At 43.3% G+C, this 21031-nt stretch overlaps 1 protein-coding gene across 1 annotated transcript in view; it reads left to right on the forward strand.

The window, feature by feature from the left end:
* Positions 1-17768: 17768 nt before the first annotated feature.
* Positions 17769-21031, forward strand: part of PIGK (phosphatidylinositol glycan anchor biosynthesis class K) — a 119059-nt gene continuing 115796 nt past the window's right edge. Inside the window, exons 1-2 of the mRNA XM_056844553.1 lie at positions 17769-17867; positions 20528-20581. Of these exons, the coding sequence (XP_056700531.1) occupies positions 17769-17867; positions 20528-20581 (153 nt within the window). The remainder of the gene's footprint in view (positions 17868-20527; positions 20582-21031) is intronic.

Below are 21031 nucleotides of genomic sequence, written 5' to 3' on the forward strand. Positions count from 1 at the left end.
CTTGATACTTACAGGACAATACTTTTGCAGGACAATACTCAGCTCAAACCCAACCCCTTTCTGACTATATATTACTCTTCCTACACCCTTGACACTGAGAGACACTGTCCTTCAGTGTTACTACTCTGAAGATGCCTGCCACAGTTGCTGGCGAAACGTCAGGAAAGAAAATTCCAAGACCACGGTTACACAGCCCGGATAACCTACAAGAACCAATGAACTCTGATTGTGAAAGCCTTCGACAATATAATAAAAGAGAATTTGTACAAAATGTTCTACAAATGGTATGTCACTCTCAGACATACAAAAATAGGAGGAGAAACCAAAGGCTTATGTTGGAAATGTTGGAAACGTGACGGGGTGTTTTACCACGCATGGTGGTCATGTGATAAAGTATCCAAATTTTGGAGTGACATACATCTGGAATTACAAACAATGCTGAAAGCTAAATTTCCATTACAACCTCTTAATATGTTATTAGGAGCTATTCTGATTCAAATACCAAGACAGGTGAGAGAACGTTTTAAATATGCCACCACTGCGGCCAGAATTTGCCTGGCATCGAGATGGAAACAAAAAGAGATGTCAACAGCAGAAGACTGGAAAGACAAATTAACAGAATATGCATCGATGACCAAACTGACAAATCTAATACATCGTAGACCTGCAGAAGAATTTCAAAAGAGATGGAGTTATTATTATACTTATGTCAATTGATAGAATTTTATACAATTATTTAGATTCAGAATAATGTGTTTAGTGATCTATTAAATAAGAAGATTAGAGTCAGGAGTCTTTTGTCCTATATTCATAGTTAAATGATTGTACAGACTGATAAACAACTTATCAGATAATCAATATGAGACACTAACATTGAGAAATATGATGTTAGTAATATTTAGAGGTGAAACAAGGAAATGTAACACTGTAACATGAACACTATAACATGAAAATGAGAACTTACTAAGAGATAAAGAAAATACATGAATTATGGAAAGAGATGTAACTGAACTGAAATAACGTGAGATATATACAACAGAAGGTTTTTGCTATAGTTAGGTACAAATTTAGATGCAGAAAGGCAGAACTGTTTAAAATTCAAATAATATGATATTGTACTTAAAGTTCAAATCAATGCAGTAACTAGTCCAAAATAGTGGAACTTATATTTCTGTTTAATAATAATTGTTAATAATGATACAATATATCCAAGTAGTAAATATAGCAGGGATTCTAACAATAATTCTTCAGGTGGTTGTGTCATCTTGCTTATGTTTATGATTTTCCCCTTCCCAATATCCTTTTTTAATTTCTGTACCCCTCATTAAAAAAAAACAATAAATATTTTATGGAGAAAAAACACCTTGTACTCTGCAGCCTAGAAGAGGTGTACAAGAACAGGGGAAAGGAGGTTGCACTGCAGATATTCTGGCTGAGAAAGATGTGGTATTTCTTTCTCTCCCCCCCCCCCACAAAAATGTGGAACTTTCCCCCCTGAAAATGCAAGATCACATAGTTTAAAGATTTGCCATGTTCATCTTTACGAACTGGATCACAAAAGTCTATGGGATAAAATAGAGCAAGATTTAGAAAGATGGAGTAAATTATGGAAAAGAGAGAGAGATCAAGACTACAGAACTTAAAAGAGATGACGGAAATATCAGGGAACATATTCTCAGGATATGGGACACACTAAAAATAAATCTTAGCCCCACCCCTCCAACATTAATGTCTCCAACTGAGGCGTATTTGAATTTCAGTACCAGGAAACGTAATGACTTTGTAACCTATAAAGACCTACTGACAAGAAACAGTAACATAAAAACGTTACAAGAACTTCAGAATGAAAACAAATATTTCGTGGTTTGTGTATCATCAGGTAATTCACTCCTTCAGAAAGGATTGCTACAGAGGTGGTGGAGTCCCCGTTCTTGGAGGTCTTTAAGCAGAGGTTGGATGGCCATCTGTCAGGAGTGGTTTGATTGTGGGATCCTGCATGGCAGGGGGTTGGACTGGATGGCCCTTCTGGTCTCTTCCAACCTTGTGTGATTTTGAGATAATAATGTGAGAAAACTAACAGAGTTTGAGCAGATAATAATGAAATCATCAGATCATCTGCTATCAAAAATTTATCAACTTTTGTTAACATATGAGACAGAATCAGAACAAGTGAAAGTTTGCATGGTCAAATGGATGCAAAATTTTGGCGAAATGATCTCAATGGAAAGCTGGGAACAACTACGAACTAAGGGAATTAAGTTCTCTGCATCACAAACAATAAGAGAAAATTGGTATAAAATGTTCTACAGATGGTACCTTTCTCCAGATCTTCAAAAGATGTTTAAGATGAACCAAGCTAACTGTTGGAAATGTTCAGAAACAGAAGGGACATTTTACCAGCAATGGAAAACTATTCATAAAGAAATGCAGGACGTGTTAGAGCTGAAATATGAACTCAATCCTAAAAATATGTTGTTGGGTATAATACCTCCTCAATTGAGCTCAATGCATACAGAACTTTTTCAATATGCAGTCACTGCCATTAGAATTGTATATGCAAGACATTGGAAAGCTGACACGATTCCAGATGTGACTGAATGGATTAACAAGCTTTTTTCATTTGCTTTGATGTCAAAACTGACATGTTTGGTAAAAAGGAATTTGATAGATGATTTTAAGTTGAGATGGCAACCTTTATATGAAAGATATTCATGCGGTTTTAATTCTTTGGCTTTTTAGAGGGCATAGAGACATAATGTTAAACTGAAACATAGTATATGTAGATTTAAATATAGTCTGTGGATATAATGAGTAGATAAAGTACAATTATACAGCGATTGGTAGCAGACTAGGAAACATTATATAAGTATTTTAAATATTTTGATATAAGTATGCATCCAGTAGATCAATAATAAACCAACAATAGGTATGAATTAGTAACTAGTGTTATGATTTGGATAAGACAAGAGTTGATGATGGATGCTTGCATGTATAGATCTATTGTTACTTGGACACAGATACAATGTCTCTTTTACTATTTCCCCTTTTCCCTATCTTTTTTCTGTATAAAAATAAAAAATAGTTAAAAAAAAAGATTTGTCATGGTCTTCTTTGTGATGCTCTATCTTATGCTATCATGTATTTGTAGATAGTCCGCAGGTTTGGATTCCATGAAAAAATATAGTTATGTGAGACTTTCTCAAAGGAACCTGCTGTTCCAACAGTAATGCTTTTCAATGCAGATACAGCAACTCATGGGGAACTGCACATTGTGCCCAGACCATGAGCAAAAATAAATTAATTGGATGCATGGGCATGACTAAGATAAACTTTACCTGTTTTAGAATGAAAATATACTGATTATGAAATGATTTTTCCTGCATCCATTTCACATTTCACAGCTTGTCTAGATCCTCACATGGCCACATGGCAATCATTTATTTTCTGTTTCTTTAGACAACACTTGGTAATTCTCGTGAAACAGTCTATTGATATATATAGATTATCTGGTATGAATGACACTATAGCTCCAGACAATATAGCTTCAGATTCAATAATGCAGAATTCATGGATTTTTTACAAGGTCAGACAATGTATCACCCTTATTGTTAATGAGAAATTTAGAGAGTCAGATCATAATCCTTTGGAACTGGGTGGCTCTCCTCTTTTCTCCTCATTACAAAGATTGATTAATTTATTGGATTTATATCCTGGCTTTTGACTGGAGTACTCGAAGTGGCTCGCATCATTTGTAAAATGCACCGCATATTCAATTTTTAAAAATTCATTTTGGAGAAGGATCAGTCTGAGTCCAGTGTGATGCTGCTTCATCTTCTTCACTCTCTTTCCTGTCTTTCTGTCACAGGTCTTACATAGCCACTGTAGCGAAGAGGGGTCAGTTTAGTTTAACTAGGAGAAGGCATATTATGATGTCTGCCAGTTTTACCTTTAACTGTCATCTAATTAGTGCAATTTTGTCAGAGCTTGAAAGCTAAGCAGGGGTTGACAGTGGTCAGTACTTGGATGGGAAACTACTGAGGAAGACTGGAGCTACTGTGCAAAGGAAGGCAATGCAAACCGCCTCTGCTCATCTCTTGCCTTGAAAACTCTATGAGGTTAAAGTTCTTGGGGTTGGTGTAAGTCAGCTGCAACTCAATGGCACACTTCTGATAGCAGCCTGAATAGCCCAGGAGAGCCTGAGCTTCCCAGGACTCGGAAGCAAAGCAGGGTTGGCCATGGTTAGTACTTGGATGGGAGAGCACCAAGGCCTGGGTTACCATGCAGAGGGGTTGCCATGAGCCAGTGGCACTTTGTTGTTATTATTAACATATGGAAATCAGCAGGTGAAGCTTTTTCCAGTTTATAGATGGAAATAGCTTCCCTTACTCATTCCTGCCAGTTATACAGCTTTTAAAGGCATAGGTGCACCGCAAAAAGCAAAGTTTAAAGAAGGATGGGGAATGCAAGGCCACCCAAGGAGCAGAAAACAAGAAAAGAGCCTCAAGCTGGACTAGAACAGAAGGTTTACTCTTGAAAAATTGAAGTAATTTTCTTTGTTCATGGATAAGAGATTGTGGTGGTCTTTTCCTGACAAAATAATCCTTTGCCTTGTAGTCTTGTCTCAAGAAAAATGTCTTCCTAACAGAAAACACCAGAATGGTTTGCACCTGTGAAACATTCTTATTTTTTATTACTTCAACACTTCAGGAATAAACCTGTCATAGGGTTGCCATCTTTCCTTGTTGTCTGGTGTTATGCTTTTAACCAAAACGTGAGGGAAGAAACAAACACAGGCTGCCACCAAAAACAACAGCCCACTGTCCAGTTCCTCCTTTGTAACATGTAGTATAAATTGTTCTGCATCCTGATGTCATTACAGAGTGCTTACTTGCTCCCACCCACCAACAGCAGCCAATGATGTGGAGCATCACTGTAGGACAGGGGTGGGGAACCTTTTTCCTGCCAAGGGCCATTTGCTCATTTATCACATCATTCGGGGGCCATAACCAGGTGTAGATCTCCTTTGTGGCCCTTGCAAGGGCAGAAAGGCAGGATATAAATTTTGTAAACAAATAAGTTAGTCACATGCAAGGAAAAGAAGGAGAAGAAGATTGCCTATAGCAGTAAACTAAGAATTGCTGTTAGTTCAAAAGCATGCCAGAGATTGGGCCTAATCTATTATGGATAGGGTTTCCAACCTCCAGGTAGTAGCTGGAGATCTACTGTTATTACAACTGATCTCCAGCCGATAGAGATCAGTTCACCTGGAGAAAATGGCCGCTTTGGCAATTGGACTCTATGACATTGAAGTCCTTCCCCTCCCCAAACCCCACCCTCCTCAGGCTCCGCCCCAAAAACCTCCTGCCACTGGCAAAGAGAGACCTTTCAACCCTAATTATGGACTAGAATTTTTATTGTCAGTAGGGCTTGCAAAAAGGTTCCCAGTGAACTGCATATATTTTTTAATTGTTTTAAAAATCAGACACACATACTGCATATTCCTACATATGTATGCAAAATTCTAAAATGCACTTGGAATGCATGTATCTTGGGAGTTGTGCAGCTATTACAGATAATAAAGCAAATAAAAGCATACTTATTATGGTTATTTAGCTTTTCTGTTACATTTTAATGGCCTGAGATTATAAAAACCAGGCAACCTGGGAATATGTGGGCTTAGAAAATAGGAAATGATTGGCATGTTTTTCATAGTTCTTAGAGTTAATTGTGACAGTGAAGAACAGGTTTATGGTATGTCAATTTTATGTTACTACATCACTTTTCATACTAGTAAATTATCACTAACATGTTATAAATACAATCTTGATGGACTATTTCCTCTTGTTTTTTTTAAAGTTATTGTAGATATTGGTTGCAATAATTGAACAATTAGATACTTTATTTCAGTAGTATGTTTTAAATTTGTTTGGGTTTAAAATCAGAAAGAATATTATATGGGTTTTCAGCCTTAGTTCTTAAATCATTCAATTCATGCACCAATAACTGGCCTTGTAAATAAATATCCAATAGTGCAGTTCACATATAAGAACTCAAAAGTATTCACTGCTGATAATAAACTGGGGGCCCCTGAGGAATCATAGGAGTGGAAAACAATTTGGAAATCCCACCTCACCCTTATAATATCATTTCCCAGAATTTTTTTAAATCTCAGGGCTTGAGCAGGCTGGTTTTCTTCCCCTTCCCACTAAACAGCTGTGCTTCCCTCTCAGTTCTTCTTTGATCGCTGCCTCAGGGCCAAACTAGACAATACAGGTGTCCCCAGGGACACCTGTTATTTTGAAGCAGTGAGTGTCTACCAGGGAACTACTTTTAACTGTGTCATGGGGCCTGATTCTGATTGGGACCACCACAATACAAGAGGAGGGGCTCCTGCCTCCCCCCTCAATCCGTTTTCCTGACCTGAAATGGTTAGCGGTTTTTTATGGTCGGAAAAATGGTGCTCTGGGGAAGGCAGGAACCCCTCTTTCCCCTGTGTCATGGTGGTTCCAACCAGAATTGGGACCACAGCACAGTTGAAAGGAGTTCCTTGGTAAGAACTCACTGCTTCAAAATGACAGGGTAACCCTGGAGATGCCGTCATATAGTTTGGTCCTCAGAAACATTGTGGAGAACTCCATCTAACTTTTCATGAGCTGGTTATTCATTTCTCTCTTGGACTTTAATCTCCTTAACATAATTTTTAGTAGTTGTGTTCTTTTGGGGAAAGAGAAGGAAGAAGGTCTACCTCAGGCTTTCCTCTTCCCTGTACTTTCTTCTTGCTCTTTTTGACCCTAGTTTATGGCACAGAAGACTAATTTCAAGCAGTGTATCTCCTGTGGGAAAAACCTTCCCACTACCGACAGTCATGCTGACTACCTACTTTGTCTGGACTTGCAGCACTGAGTTGACTCCTGTCCACACCGTTCAAATTCACTAAACAAGCCTGTCAGAACTATCTATTTCATCTCCATCTTCTTCTCATAGAACTTCCTCCCTTGATGCTGATGGATCCCTCATTGTTGACACTTCTGTCAGAGCTGGCTGAGAAGCCTCCTTGTCTTGGTGACAGATTCACCCCCCCACACATCTGCAGAGAGAGACCAGCTACTTTGAAACATCTGGCTCTTTCAAAGTTTTCCACTTCTTCTGTACTTCCCAAGAAGAAGAAAAAGAACATAAGAACATAAGAAAAGCTATGCTGGATCAGACCAAGGCTCATCAAGTCCAGCAGTCTGTTCACACAGTGGCCAACCGGGTGCCTCTCGGAAGCCACAAACAAGACGACTGCAGCAGCACCATCCTGCCTGTGTTCCACCTCACCTAAAAAAATAGACATGCTCCTCTGATACTAGAGAGAATAGGTATGCAGCATGACCAGTATCCATTCTAATAGCCATGAATACCCCTCTCTTCCATGGACATGTCCACTCCCCTTTTAAAGCCTTCCAAATTGGCAGTGATCACATCCTGGGGCAGGGAATTCCACAAGTTAACTATGTGTTGTGTGAAGAAATACTTCCTTTTATCTGTTTTGAATCTCTCACCCTCCAGCTTCAGCAGATGACCCCACATTCTAGTATTCTGAGAGGGGGAAAAGCATCTCCCTGTCCACTCTCTCCATACCATGCATAATTTTATACATCTCTATCATGCCTTTCCTTAACCAACTTCTTTCCAAGTGTTTTAACCGCCTCTCATAGGGTAGTTGCTCTAGCCCCTGATCATTTTGGTTGCTCATTTCTGCACCTTCTCAAGCTCTGCAATATCCTTTTTTAGGTGTGATGACCAGAACTGCACACAGTATTCTAAGTGTGGTCTCACCACAGATTTGTACAAAATCAGTATGATAGCAATTTTATTCTCTATTCCTCTATTCCTCGTCTAATTACGGCCAGTATGGAATTTGCCTTTTTCACAGCAGCCACTGTTATAAGCACCACAAGAAGTCAGCTTTGGCCACAGTCCAGTATTTGGAGTCTTCTGATGCCTCAGCTGATCTTGATCAGTCAGCATCTGTCTCCACTGTGCCGATACTAGTGAGGGTCCAAAGAGCCCTTCCATCACCATGTAAGCAAAAGGTAAGTGTTCAGGAGCAGCCCTGGTACTGGAAACAAAACTTATGTAGATGAGCCAGCTTGTTAAACAGTTCTGTATATCTGTAAATGCTGTACACTATTTCTTGTTACAAGCATAGTTGGAACAAACCTTTTGTGCTTTTTTCTGAACCAAAACTGTCAGTATCCTAATTTGATAAAGCTGAAACTGTCCATTATCTGCTTTCTAGTCAGTTTTTTTTTAAAGGTCTTCCTCTGAAATCAGATTTTGTATAATTCTCTGAAGTGCTTAAACAAGTCTTTTTCTTGATCTGGTGTGTTTATTGATTTGGAATAACTACGCCTTCCCAGCTCTGTCGTCACAATCACTCTTGCAGAATGCAAACCCTACTTCACACATAGATAAGTACAGAGTGGGAGTTTCCACACTGTTATCACATTTTAACCTGCTGTTTGAGTATAATTGGGCTGTTTAATCCATGCATGTTTAAAATGTATTTATTTTATCCCTGTGCCAATGGAAAGAAAGGGAACGCGTCATGTCGATTTTCGGTCCAGGTGCTAAAAATATCTTGGGCCAGCTTTGCTGGGGAGTAGGCATGCAAAAGCATGTGGCAAAGCTAGAATGCACTCGAAATGGATCATGGCATGTCACCATGTTTTATTATGTCTTCTGTGGCCGGGCTTGTGATATGACAGTGGAGGCAAACTGAGAACTAATGAGCAGGGAGGGTCTTCAGTATAGCTCTTGGCGAGCTGCACACTTTCCTGTTGCAATAGGCAAAGCTAAAAGTAGAAAAGAAGAGGCAAGGAGATGAGAGACTGGAAAGGTGAATCATGTGTGAGGAGTTACTTCATAGAATCATAGAATCATGCAGAACTTTACATTTATCTCTGTTGAAATGCATTTTGTTGGTTTTAGCCCAATTCTCCAGCCTGTCAAGATCATCCTGTATCCTGGCTCTGTCTTCTACTATATTTGCTACCCCTCCCAATTTAGTATCATCTGCAAATTTAATAAGCATCCCCTCTGTTTTTTCATCCAAATCATTTATAAAGATATTCAACAACACAGAACTCAGGACAGATCCCTGAGGCACTCCACTAGTCACTCTCCAAGTGGATGAGGAACCATTAACAAGCACTTATGGAAGGAGAAAGTAAGAACACCAGAGAGGTGAAAGAAGATGGCCAAGGAAGTGACACTATGAGAAGAAAGGCAATGAAGGACAAAAGCAATAGATAAATATTGAGAGAGAGAGGAGGTGAGTTGAATGTAGATGATGAGCAAGGCCTCTGCCTGAGATCCTGGAAAGCGCTGCCAGTCCTGCTCCCAAAATGCTACAACTCAGGGGCATCCAATGAAGCTAATGGGCGGTAGATTCAGGACAGACAAAAGAAAATAGTTCTTTACTCAACAAGTGTCTGAAATGTGGCATTTGCTGGAAGAAGATGAAGATGAAGAAGAGTTGGATTTTATATACCCACTTTCTCTACCACTTAAGGAAGAATCAAACTGGCTTACAATGACCTTCCCTTCCCCTCCCCACAATAGACGCCCTGTGAAGTAGGTGAGGCTGAGAGAGCTCTAAGAGAGCTGTGACTAGCCCAAGGTCACCCAGCTGGCTTTATATGGAGGAGTGGGGAAACCTACCCGGTTCACCAGATTAGCCTCTGCCACTCATGTGGAGGAGTGGGGAATCGAACCTGGTTCTCCAGATCAGAGTCCACCGCTCCAAACCAGCGCTCTTAACCACTACACCACATTGGTTCTACACACGCAAGGACAGCTTTACACAGGCATGGACAGCTTTAAAAGGGGATAAAACAGATTTAAGCCTTTTTGCAGCCTGAGAAGGGCTTTGGAGGCGCCGCGGCAGCCACTTGTGCCGCAGTGAGAGGCAGGGACACCAATTTTGGGGCACTCACTCTGGTCTCCTTGCTCTACTGTGGTAGCATGACCCAGGGACACCAGCTTGGCCTCCCGCGGGCATCCCACTGGCGCAAAGCCCTGTGCCAGCATCCCAGGGGATGTTCTGGGGCAGGGCTGCTAGTAGGCAACCTCCTGACCCCTTCAGGCCGGGAACACCCCCCTCTGAAACAACATTGCCTCGCTGTTTTCAATGGGGGAAAATGCCTCAATTTCCAGAAAACAAAATTTAAAAGGCTTTTTAAAGCCTTTCGGTGGCCAGGAAAAGGCTTTGGAGGCGCCGCAGCAGCGCCTTGGTTATGCTGTCCCCAGCCACCAAAAAACTCAGGAATGGGCTGTGGATGAAGGTAATGTTTATGAATACAACAGGTACACACCCTCCTGATGTACTTGCAAATCTTTGGTTTGGGTTCAGAGGTAAACCCGGAAGTGACACGGACAATCTAGCACTAGCCCCCCAAAAACCCTATGGTTTACCAGGCAAGTGGTAAACTCTATGGTTTACCCAGAAGTGATGGAGACATTCTAGCATACTCCCCCAAACTCCATGGAAACCATAGAGTTTTGGAGGCGATTGCTAGAACATCAGTGCCATTTCCGGGTCACATCTCCCCAGCCCCAGAAAGCTCCCACCAGTTGCCAGGAGGGACCTGTCAACCCTGTGTATCATGCACTTAAGAAACCCGCCTCTCCATATAAATAAACCCTTAATGGATCAAAATAATAATGTTTTCTTTCCCTGACAATTCAGTGGAGAAGTCAGGGCTAGCCATTACTATCTTTCAATTGCAACATTGTTTTTCTGAAAACAAACACATATGGATAATCTAAGCCAAGCTCCTAAGCTCTGCTGTTCCTTATCTCACTGTTTTATTCCTTTTCATTAAAATCTAAAATTAGTCTTACAACAAAGAGCATGTTCTTATAAACCTCATTTAATTGATTGTTATGTGCTCTAATTAAAATACTAATAAAGTGCAAAAGCAGCTGCAGCAGGAAAGCTACGCTTAAAATTATGCTGATTTTATGCAGGTGCAATTATAATGATCACGTATAAAGACTGCTATGATTCAAAAGTTAAGTAGAAATATATTCTAAAAAAATAATTTATTTAAAAAGTAAAAGACTTTTTCAAATGTCATTTTAAGAGTAAGCTTGCAACCCTATGGCCATCCTGAAACTGCTTAGGATGGCAACTAAATTCGTATACCAGCTTAACGTTGAGATAAGATGGCAAATCTGGAGTTATGTAAGTGTACTGCCCTCCTGGCAGTGACAGAGCTGTGTTGGCACAGGGCCAGAAAAGGGGAGAAACAGGACAGCCCCCTAAGCCCCCTAAGCCCATAAGCATAAAGTGAAAAATAATTATCACCTCTTACCTGCCTTCCACCATGTCAAATCTTAGAATACCAACTAAATCTGCAGCCTATCACACCCACCTAATCACTTTATGGAGTCCCATGACACCAGTCTCTCATATGTGATAGGGCTGGGGCAGTCTTAGTGATTCTGGAGCCCTGGGCAAAAGTCCAGGAAGGGGGTCCCAGAACCACTGCTCCCTTACTGCTGCACCTGTCAGGGCCAAGCAATCCACGGGCCAGAAGCCAGATGCCCAAGCTCCAGATAGGGTGGGTTAAAGAGGTGGCAGGAGCCCACTTTTCTTCTTTCCCCCCTCCTTTGGAGGGGCCATGGGTGGTTAGGGTCTACCTAGTGTCATCTGCCCCATTGACCATGGCTAAGATCACCTCTGAATAGGGTTTATGGCATGTGGTTACACCTGTCTGACCTCATGCGATGCAAACTTAGAACATATTTTGGGGAGGGAGGGATATTTTGTGGGATAGGAAAGAGCATTAACACAAAAAGGGAGCATTTTACACAAACAGCCAAAAATAAAAACAGCCATCGTTACAGCACATTGCTAATCTTGCAGAACTCTTACAGTCAATCCATTGACCTGCACCCTTCATTCCTCTAACTGTGAATGCAAAGTGAATACACCCCACACAGGTAAGAAAGGGAGTACAGCCTCCTTTTCAAACATTGACTGCTGTAAATCTCGCCGCTTCTCCTAGGGTAGCCAGGCCCCTGGTGGGGGTAGGAATCTCCCTCCCCGGTGTGTGCTCCCCACCACTGCTCAAATGGCCAGTGGGGGGGGGGGCGGATGGTGCCAAAATGTGGGGAAGGTAGGGTTGCCAGGTCCCTCTTCATAACCAGTGGGAGGTTTTTGGGGCGGAGCCTGAGGAGGGTGGTGTTTGGGGAGGGGAGGGACTTCAATGCCATAGAGTCCAATTGCCAAAGCGGCCATTTTCTCCAGGTGAACTGATCTCTATCGGCTGGAAATCAGTTGTAATAGCGGGAGATCTCCAGCTAGTACCTGGTGGTTGGCAACCCTAGCGGGAGGGTGTCAGCAGTGTCCCAACGCGCTGATGTCACTCCCTGTGTGACATCAGTGCATTATTGGGGGGATGCTTGGGATGTTAAACCACAGTTTTGCCCAAACCAGAACACTGCCAGCAATGCACTGATATCACTTATGGTGCACACATGAAGTGACATCTGCGTGTTGCCAATGAGGGGCCCCGCCACAGGTAAGTACTCCCCTGCCCCCCGCCGGTTGCCAGGGAGGACCCAGCATCCCTCCCTTCCCCAGCAACGTGTACCTAAAGTGTACTGGATTAACAACCCTTTCTTCCTCAACAGTCACTAACAGAGTCCAATTCACAGGGGACACAAGGTAAATATCTACAAAGAATCTCTCCCTTGGGGATATGCTGTGAGCACAGTGTCATGCCAGTGTAACCCACACATGCAAAAATGTGTAATCCACACATGCAAACGATTTCCCCTTTCCAATCACTGATACTGCTTGTGAAATGCTCATCACACCTTTTGCCTTATGGGATAAAAGCTCATGGAGCAGCCCAAAGAGAAACTGCTGATATTCTAATCCAATGCAACTCCCTTCACTCGTATTCTGGATCAACAACATAATCCATATCAATATAATATCAACAACTTATTTACCTGCATAACCTACAATATGATATAGGGTCCATCACATGCTAGCAGAGTTCTTCTATTCAATATATAGGCCAAAAGCTCAGTCTATCTGAGAAAATACGTAGACATAAACCATTCAGCGAAACCAGTGAGGGAATGCTTTAGGCTTACAGAACATTCTACGACTGTCCAGGTCATTACTTAAAACAAAGAATCAGGGGAAGTTTACATGGTTTAGCTGAATTTGTTTCCATAGCAAATTTGATCTTGGTTTCTTTGAATTAACAATCTGTGGTGAATGCCCTTCTTTTCAAAGTCAGTAACATCCCCCCCCCCCCATATTATTACCTTTGCTGGCAAGAAGTGGGTGGTCTGAATACAAATGCTTTTTTATTTGTTTTTCAGCAGAACATATGAGCTGTTTTTCTAGAATTTAGTACTAAGTAAATTACTTAAATTATATGTGAAAGCCATTTATTCTACAGAAATTATAGAAGAAAACATTTTTTTTTTTTTGAGCAAGCAGATGTAGAAACTGTTGATTCCCTTCATGGATATACCTGTCATTTTTTTTCTTTAGCTATAACAATCAAAGGCACATCTTTCATTTGATCTGCTTTACAGAACAAGCAGACATACTTTTGAATCGATAAATGCTACACCACTCCCATCGCCTTTCAAATTTATTGAAGTCATTTCCCAGGATATACAAAGTTGAAATCTTCCAAAGGAATAAACAATTCCCTGAACAAAAATCATAATTTTCATCAAGTACAGTTGATGTCTGGGTGTATATTAGGCAAACTAGCTATATTTGCAATGTTGTTTTTGGTATACATGGCTCGTGACATTCTAGTTTGTGTCTGTACTAATAAAATCAGTGCCAAGTAAATTGGAGAAATACTACACAGAGCTTTTATTGCCATTGGTTGCTTTATTCCCATTTAATTTTTCCATTCTCTTTTGAAATTTTAAGATAGACATTTCCCTTTATTCATTTAATGGAAGATCAGAAGGAGACATAATGAAACAGCAGGCTGCAATTATTATCTTGAAAGCAGAAAGTAAAAAGAAGGGAAGAAGTTAGAAGGGAAGGGGAGAAGCATGAAGATAGAAGACAAAAATTGACCAGCTTTTACTGCACAATCCTGAAAGGCGTGGGGATGAAGTGCCTTGGGAGATGGTATGACCCTGGGGCCGGCGTGAGTGCCACTTGTGCTGCCCAAACTGGCACAAATGCTGGCGGCGGCAGCAGCGGGGGTGGGGGGGGAACTTACACTGGCAGCAAGGAGTGGTGCAGCCGCCTGAGGCATGGGCACTGTCACATCTCTGGCGCAAGAGCTTGTGCTGGCAATAAAGGGGTCGGGGCTGACATTAGTTGGCTTCCTGAGCCCTTCCATGCAGGACCTACCAGTGAGGATGGCATGCAGGACCTACCAGTGAGTGTTGACGTTTGCAGCAGGACTAAGAAGGATTTGGAGGGCCCAATGTTGCAACGGTGAAGCCAGAGGGGGCGGGGCCAGTGGCACTAATTTCACAGACCCCACCTCTAAAGGCACCCAACTGGACCGGTTGAACATCCCAGAGGATCCCTCATGTGCTCCCCAGGAAGCCTTTGGCGTCTTTCTGTGGCCATGCATGCTGTTTTTTCTCAACAGACTGCTGCAGGAGGCCATCCAACAGGTGAAGCTTTGCATGCGACTGGCAACCTTTCACTCCACCCACAGGCTTACCCGCTAGATGAATCTGCTTTCATAATGGGTCTGGCCCTGTTCTTCTGTTGGATACCAGCCAATGTGGGGACCCGCTGCAGGTGTGAATGGAATGTGAACTCCCAGTTGACTCAGAAGAGGATACTGAGGTCCCATCCCCGTTTCATCCCCCCAATAAAGTTTTATCCGCTTGACAACTATGTTTGTGCATCTCTGTTAGGCTGGATGGGCGGATAGGTGGGCAGAATGGTTGGGGAGGGAACTCGCATAGGCTACTGCCAACATAAGGCCCTGGAGGCTGTCTGTGCAGTTTATTCCCTTCCCCCATTGATAGTTCCGACATAGCACAGGTACTCCCCTGGATCCCAAGCCCTCTCCCTAGGTTTGCCAACTCCAGGCTGGGAAATACCTGGAGATTGTGGGGGTGTAGCCTGAGGAGGGCGAGTTATGGGGAGGGGATGGATTCAATAGGGGATCACGCCATAGAGTCCACCTTCCAAAGTGGCCAGTGTCTTCAGCGGAACTGACCCGTTGCCTGGGGATCACTTGTAATAGCGGGAGAACTCCATCCACCATCTGAGGGCTAGCAACCTGACACTCAGCTCCATTTCTCCAAGGAAGCAGTTGAAAGCCTGTGCTTGTCAATTTAATGAGTAAATGGAAACTGAGGTACTGTTGACCTGGATAGCCCAGGCTAGCCCAGTCTTATCAGATCTCGGAAGCTAAGCAGGGGTAGACAGTATTTGGATGAGAGACCACCAAGGAATACCAGGGTTGCTACACAGAGGCAGACAATGGCAACCCCCCTCTAGACGTCTCTTGCCTTGAAAACCCTATGGGGTTGCCATAAGCTGGCTTCAACTTGATGGCAAAAAAGGTCAATAAGACTGATTTGAAAGTTGATGGTGTGCAACTCCCCTTGAAAAATCAGGCCTGAACCTTGGAAGTGGCCTCTACTGGTAGAAAAACAGATGGCTGAGGTGAGTCGAGATGTTTTTTGTCACCTTATGTTGATTCATCACCTGTGGTTACTTCACACAACACATAGTTAAATTGTGGAACTCCCTGCCCCAGGATGTGGTGATGGCTGCCAACTTGGACGGCTTCAAGAGGGGAGTGGACATGTTCATGGAGGACAGGGCTATCCATGGCTACTAGTAAAAATGGATACTACTAATGATGCATATCTGTTCTCTCCAGTATCAGAGTTAGGCGGACCCACCTCACCGTGGGGCCTGGAGAGCAGCTATGAATGGCTCGAGCCCACATTTTGGGGAGGGAGCTGGTTGGAGTCCCACTTGGCCACCTCCCTTTCCATCAGGTCCCCAGCTCCGCCCCCTCCGCTCTAGTGCACCTGCGCCAGTGTCCAACTCCATATTATTATTTTTGATACTGCCTTTCCAGAACTGACTGCAGCACAGCAAACTGCTTCGGAAGTGGCTCAGCTATGCCATTGCTACGCCTTCCCCAGCTGCCGAGAAACAACCCCCACTTAGGATTGGGCTGCCCGTAGTGCTTTATTCATCAGACAGTCAAAAGTCAAAAAGAACCTCTATATTGAGGTGACCTTTAGGGTTTTTTGGAAGCCCCGAAGCAGAATAACTGGTAATCATAACTAATACACTAAATGAACTAGGTTACTTGAAGATTTGTCTTTGTTCTTGTGTACCTAAGTGTAACCTTAGATATTCAATGGGGCGTACTCTCATGCCCACACTGATGGAATGAGAAATGCCAGATGTTCATAAGGACGCCCTGAGTCGGAAGCGACTTGAGGGCACTTATCAACACAATATGATATCATGGTCACATGATGAATTGGACTCTTGTTCACAAATGCTTAAGATATATTAGTTCTGTCAGTCAATAAACTTTTTTAAAAATGTGTTGTTCTGTTTCCTTTTGAGTAAACAGACATAAAATCGGGACTGATGTTTACGGGGTGGAATACTCTGGGCTGGTGAATAAGATTAGAAATAGTGCAAGTTCTTCTAGCACCATAGCAAGACAAGGGAATTTCTCCCCAGCTAGGTGCTCATACATTGATTCATAGGGTCGCCATGAGTCAGAAGCGATTTGACGGCACCTCCAGGGCCGGATTTAGGTTTGATGAGGCCCTAAGCTATTGAAGGTAATGGGGCCCTTTATATGTCCAGCTGTCCTTTGTCAACAACAAATTGTTGCTGTTTTTTGTGTTGAATACATGCTATATGGTAATTTATGGACCTAATAGGTATCTAAAGCCATTTGCACATAACAAAATATGTATTTTATCAAAGTAATTACTGAACTGAAATACAATTAAGAAGAAGTATATTAATAGTGAAATAATTATTAAGCTCTAACTTAAAATGATTTTTTATTCATAAAAAACGTAATGATGCAAACACATTGGCATTTGGCAAAAACAAAAGTTCCTTTAGAAACACAATGTACATCCAGTCTTTTTTTCCTTTAATTTTTTTGGGAGCCCCCAAGAGAGTGGGGCCCGAAGTGACAGCTTGTTTAGCTTATACGTAAATCCGGCACACCTCAATACACATACACAAGGGCTCATGGCACAAAACACTATACAAATCAGTTCTGAAAATATTTAGCAGGAGGTCAAATAATAAAACGCACACCATCATTTGAAGTGTGTGTGTGTGTGTGTGTGTGTGTGTGTGTGTGTGAAGTGCCTTCAAGTCACAGCCGACTTATGGCGACCCCTTTTTGGGGTTTTCATGGCAAGACACTAACAGAGAGGTGGTTTGCCAGTGCCTTCCTCTGCACAGCAACCCTGGTATTCCTTGGTGGTCTCCCATCCAAATACTAACCAGGGCTGACCCTGCTTAGCTTCTGAGATCTGACGAGATCAGGCATCCAGGTCAGGGCATCATTTGAAACAGCCTGGTGCAAAATCGCAGCGGGCATTGGAAAGCGGAACCGAAGCAGAAAGGCGCGGCAATAGCCCGGCGCGGCGGCTTTAAACTTCCCAGCGCAGCCTGGGCGCGAGGAAAGGAAGGAGGAGTTACAAAACGGCCCGCAGCCAATGCGCTTCCTTCTTCCTGGAGGGGCGGTCCGCCTAGTATGGCTGCCTCCGCCGTCGCTCCGTGTTGTCTCGCGGTGGCCGCAGCGATCGCCCTCTTGCTGGCCTGCTGCCGTTTAGCGAGCGCGGATGGCGTCGAGGTACGCGAGGGGCGGAGGGGCCGCGCGCTCTCGCGTGCGCTCGGGTCGCGCGCAGGTCGGGGCTCCGAGTTTGGGCGACCGTTTCTGACCGTTTCTGACCGTTGCTGTGACATCTAGGGCAGCCGCTCCCCCGACAAAGTGTTTCTTTGTAAGACAGGGGCCGTTTGTTAAGACGAGTCTTGGGTTTTAGGGGTGGGGTGGGGGAGTAGCAAGTGCAGTACAGCGTACTAATGGGAAGTTAACCTATGAACTGGCAGTGGGTAGCCGTGTTAGTCTGTCTGCAGCAGTAGAAAAGAGCAAGAGTCCAGGAGCACCTGAAAGACTAACACAAATATTTTCTGGCGGGGTATGAAGAAGTGAGCTGTGGCTCACAAAAGCTCATGTGTGTGTGTGTGTGTGTAAAGTGCCGTCAAGTCGCAGCCGACTGATGGCGACCCTTTTTTGGGGGTTTTCACGGCAGGAGACTAACAGAGGTGGTTTGCCAGCGCCTTGCTCTGCGCAGCAACCCTGGACTTCCTTGGTGGTCTCCCATCCAAATACTAACCAGGGCTGACCCTGCTTAGCTTCTGAGATCTGACGAGATCAGGCTAGCCTGGGCCATCCAGGTCAGGGCACAAAAGCTCACACCCTGCCAGAAAATATTTTTGTTAGTCTTTAAGGTGCTACTGGACTCTTGCTCTTTTCTACTATGAACTGGTGTTTCCCTGCGCTAATGCACACGGCAGCTGGGTCTTCTTTCATTCATTTCGAGTTGGCCCGCCCTCCATAATCTCCAAATGCATCATGAAATGCCTTGCGCTTGTCGGGGTTGGGGGGCTGGGGGGTCGGGGTGGACCGGGAAGCCAAAACAGCCCCGGAAAAGCCCCACCCTCATGATGAATTGCTTAAGGGTGAGAAGGAGCTGCTATGCTCCTCCTGGCAGGCCGTGCCTGAGCTGACAGGGCAAAGGGTTCCTCTTCGCTGGGTGCGTGGCACCTGGGCTGGCACTGCTGTACCTGTGCTCCTCCTCACTGGCCTGTACCTGATGTTGCTGGTGAGGGACCCCAAGTTATTCAGCTGCCCCAAGCGCCTTCTTCCCATGCTGGCCCTGCCTAGTGGCAGATGGGCTTCCCAAGCATTGTCTCTTTAGGAGCTGAGCCTGGCACCAGGGGCACCGGTGAGGGGGATCCCCATCTCCATTCCTACCCTGTTGACCCGCAGGGTGGCTGCGGAAGGAGAACCTCTGCCGGCCTCTTTGGAATGGATGGAGCCTGGAGATACAGATGAGGGGCTGCTTGGCCCTTTGGTTGTCAGACTGGTCTCTGGCAAGTTGGTGTGGAAGTCTTGGCTCCTGCCTTTGCTGTCTAGGTGTGCTATGTGAAAGCAATAGAAATGAAGTTGTTGTCCCTTTGGTTTATCTGGACAGCAGCAACCTACCACTGCCAGGGACCAAGCATCATTTCTTCCATTCTAAAATCTTGTCTCTTACATATAGTCTCATAAATCATGAAATAAGTTATTTTGCTTGCTTTCTGAAGTAACACAAGCGGGTCTTGTAATGATGATGTTTGCAGCTCCATGCATTCTTCCCCACACTCTAGACACTATTATATTTATATATACAGTCACTATTATATTCTAGGCACATTCTATTATATTTATATAAAAAAGGTAAAGGTCCCCTGTGCAAGCACCAAGTCATTCCTGACCCATGGGGTGACGTCGCATCCCAAGGTTTCCTAGGCAGACTTTGTTTACGGGGTGGTTTGCCAGTGCCCCAGTCGTCTTCCATTTACCCCCAGCAAGCTGGGTACTCATTGTACCGACCTCGGAAGGATGGAAGGCTGAGTCGACCTTGAGCCGGCTACCTGAAACCGACTTCCGTCAGGATCGAACACAGGTCGTGAGCAGAGCTTTTGACTGCAGTACTGCAGCTTACCACTCTGCGCCTCGGGGCTTTAAAAATAGTTGTATTCAGGTAAAATACAGTTTATATGTAAATGAAATCAATCAATCATGACAACTATTTCCTCTACTTAAATGTCATTCCTGACATATCCCAGTATAATATTATTTGGTACATGGTTCAGAATATTATTTGATATATATCCACTTTATCACGTTAATTTTTCCTGATACTTATGCTTGCTGAAGGGCCTTCACAATGGCAAAGTGAAAATTCCATGTAGGAATTTGTGCAAATTCTTTGTATAGCACATATGGTAATCCTATGTTGCTGTGTGTTTATGCACGTGAGATTTTCCCAAGTGAAATTTGGAATAAATCCTACACAGAAGATGTTTCCTTATAAGAAATATTCCCCCTGTATTGTGACCTTTGCTGAGCTTTCTGGGGACTGTGGTCTTGATTCTGGTGTTAAGTAAATCTAAATGGCTTTGCACAGACAGTGTAGTGTGCAGCTAAGTTCTCAGTATTATGTCTGGTTTAGTCAAAACACATACCTAATTTAAACAACAAACAAAACTAGTTCTCTTCCCCTTTTCTACCCAAGTCCTCTGGATACCCCAGTGCCTCTTAACACTAAATCCCTTGGAACTACTTCTAGACCTCCCAGCTTTTAACAAATTGGCTTTGAAAGTAGACAACTGTTGCACAGGCCTTTTCAGTATAGTTCAGCAAGCTATGTTTTTGCACACTTATTTTCTAGTCTTTCCTTTCAGGAGCAAGCAGAGCAGTTTTTTAGAAGTGGGCATACCAACAACTGGGCAGTTTTGGTGAGTTCTTTTAAATCTTCAGTCTCAAAAAGAACAGCTTGTACAGTGTCTGTGTACAATGGCGATCCTGTATATTGTCAATCGTTGTAAGTGTGATAGGAACCTGCAGGGAAGATTCATGCTATCATATCTCATATAAAGGGAGATCATAAACACTTGAGTGCACCATACAGGAATGGAATGTAGGGTTCTTAAAACCTGGGGTAACCAAGTAAATAGGAAATTTTAAATTGTGGCGGTGGGCAAGGAGACAGCATGGGGAGGGAAGTCCAGGGGAAGTGTTGGGTTCCCCATGCAAGTCCTCTTATCTCCCCTGCCTGTACTTCAATAGTGATTGCATTATCAATTGCATGTCTTAAAAACTATGGGTAAAATCCAAGGCACTGCTTGTGGTGATCTGTTTGTGCTCAAGATTAGATTACTGCAACGTACTTTATGTAGGGCTGCCCC

The sequence above is a fragment of the Euleptes europaea genome, chromosome 2, assembly GCF_029931775.1.
Source record: "Euleptes europaea isolate rEulEur1 chromosome 2, rEulEur1.hap1, whole genome shotgun sequence".
Taxonomy (NCBI): domain Eukaryota; kingdom Metazoa; phylum Chordata; class Lepidosauria; order Squamata; family Sphaerodactylidae; genus Euleptes; species Euleptes europaea.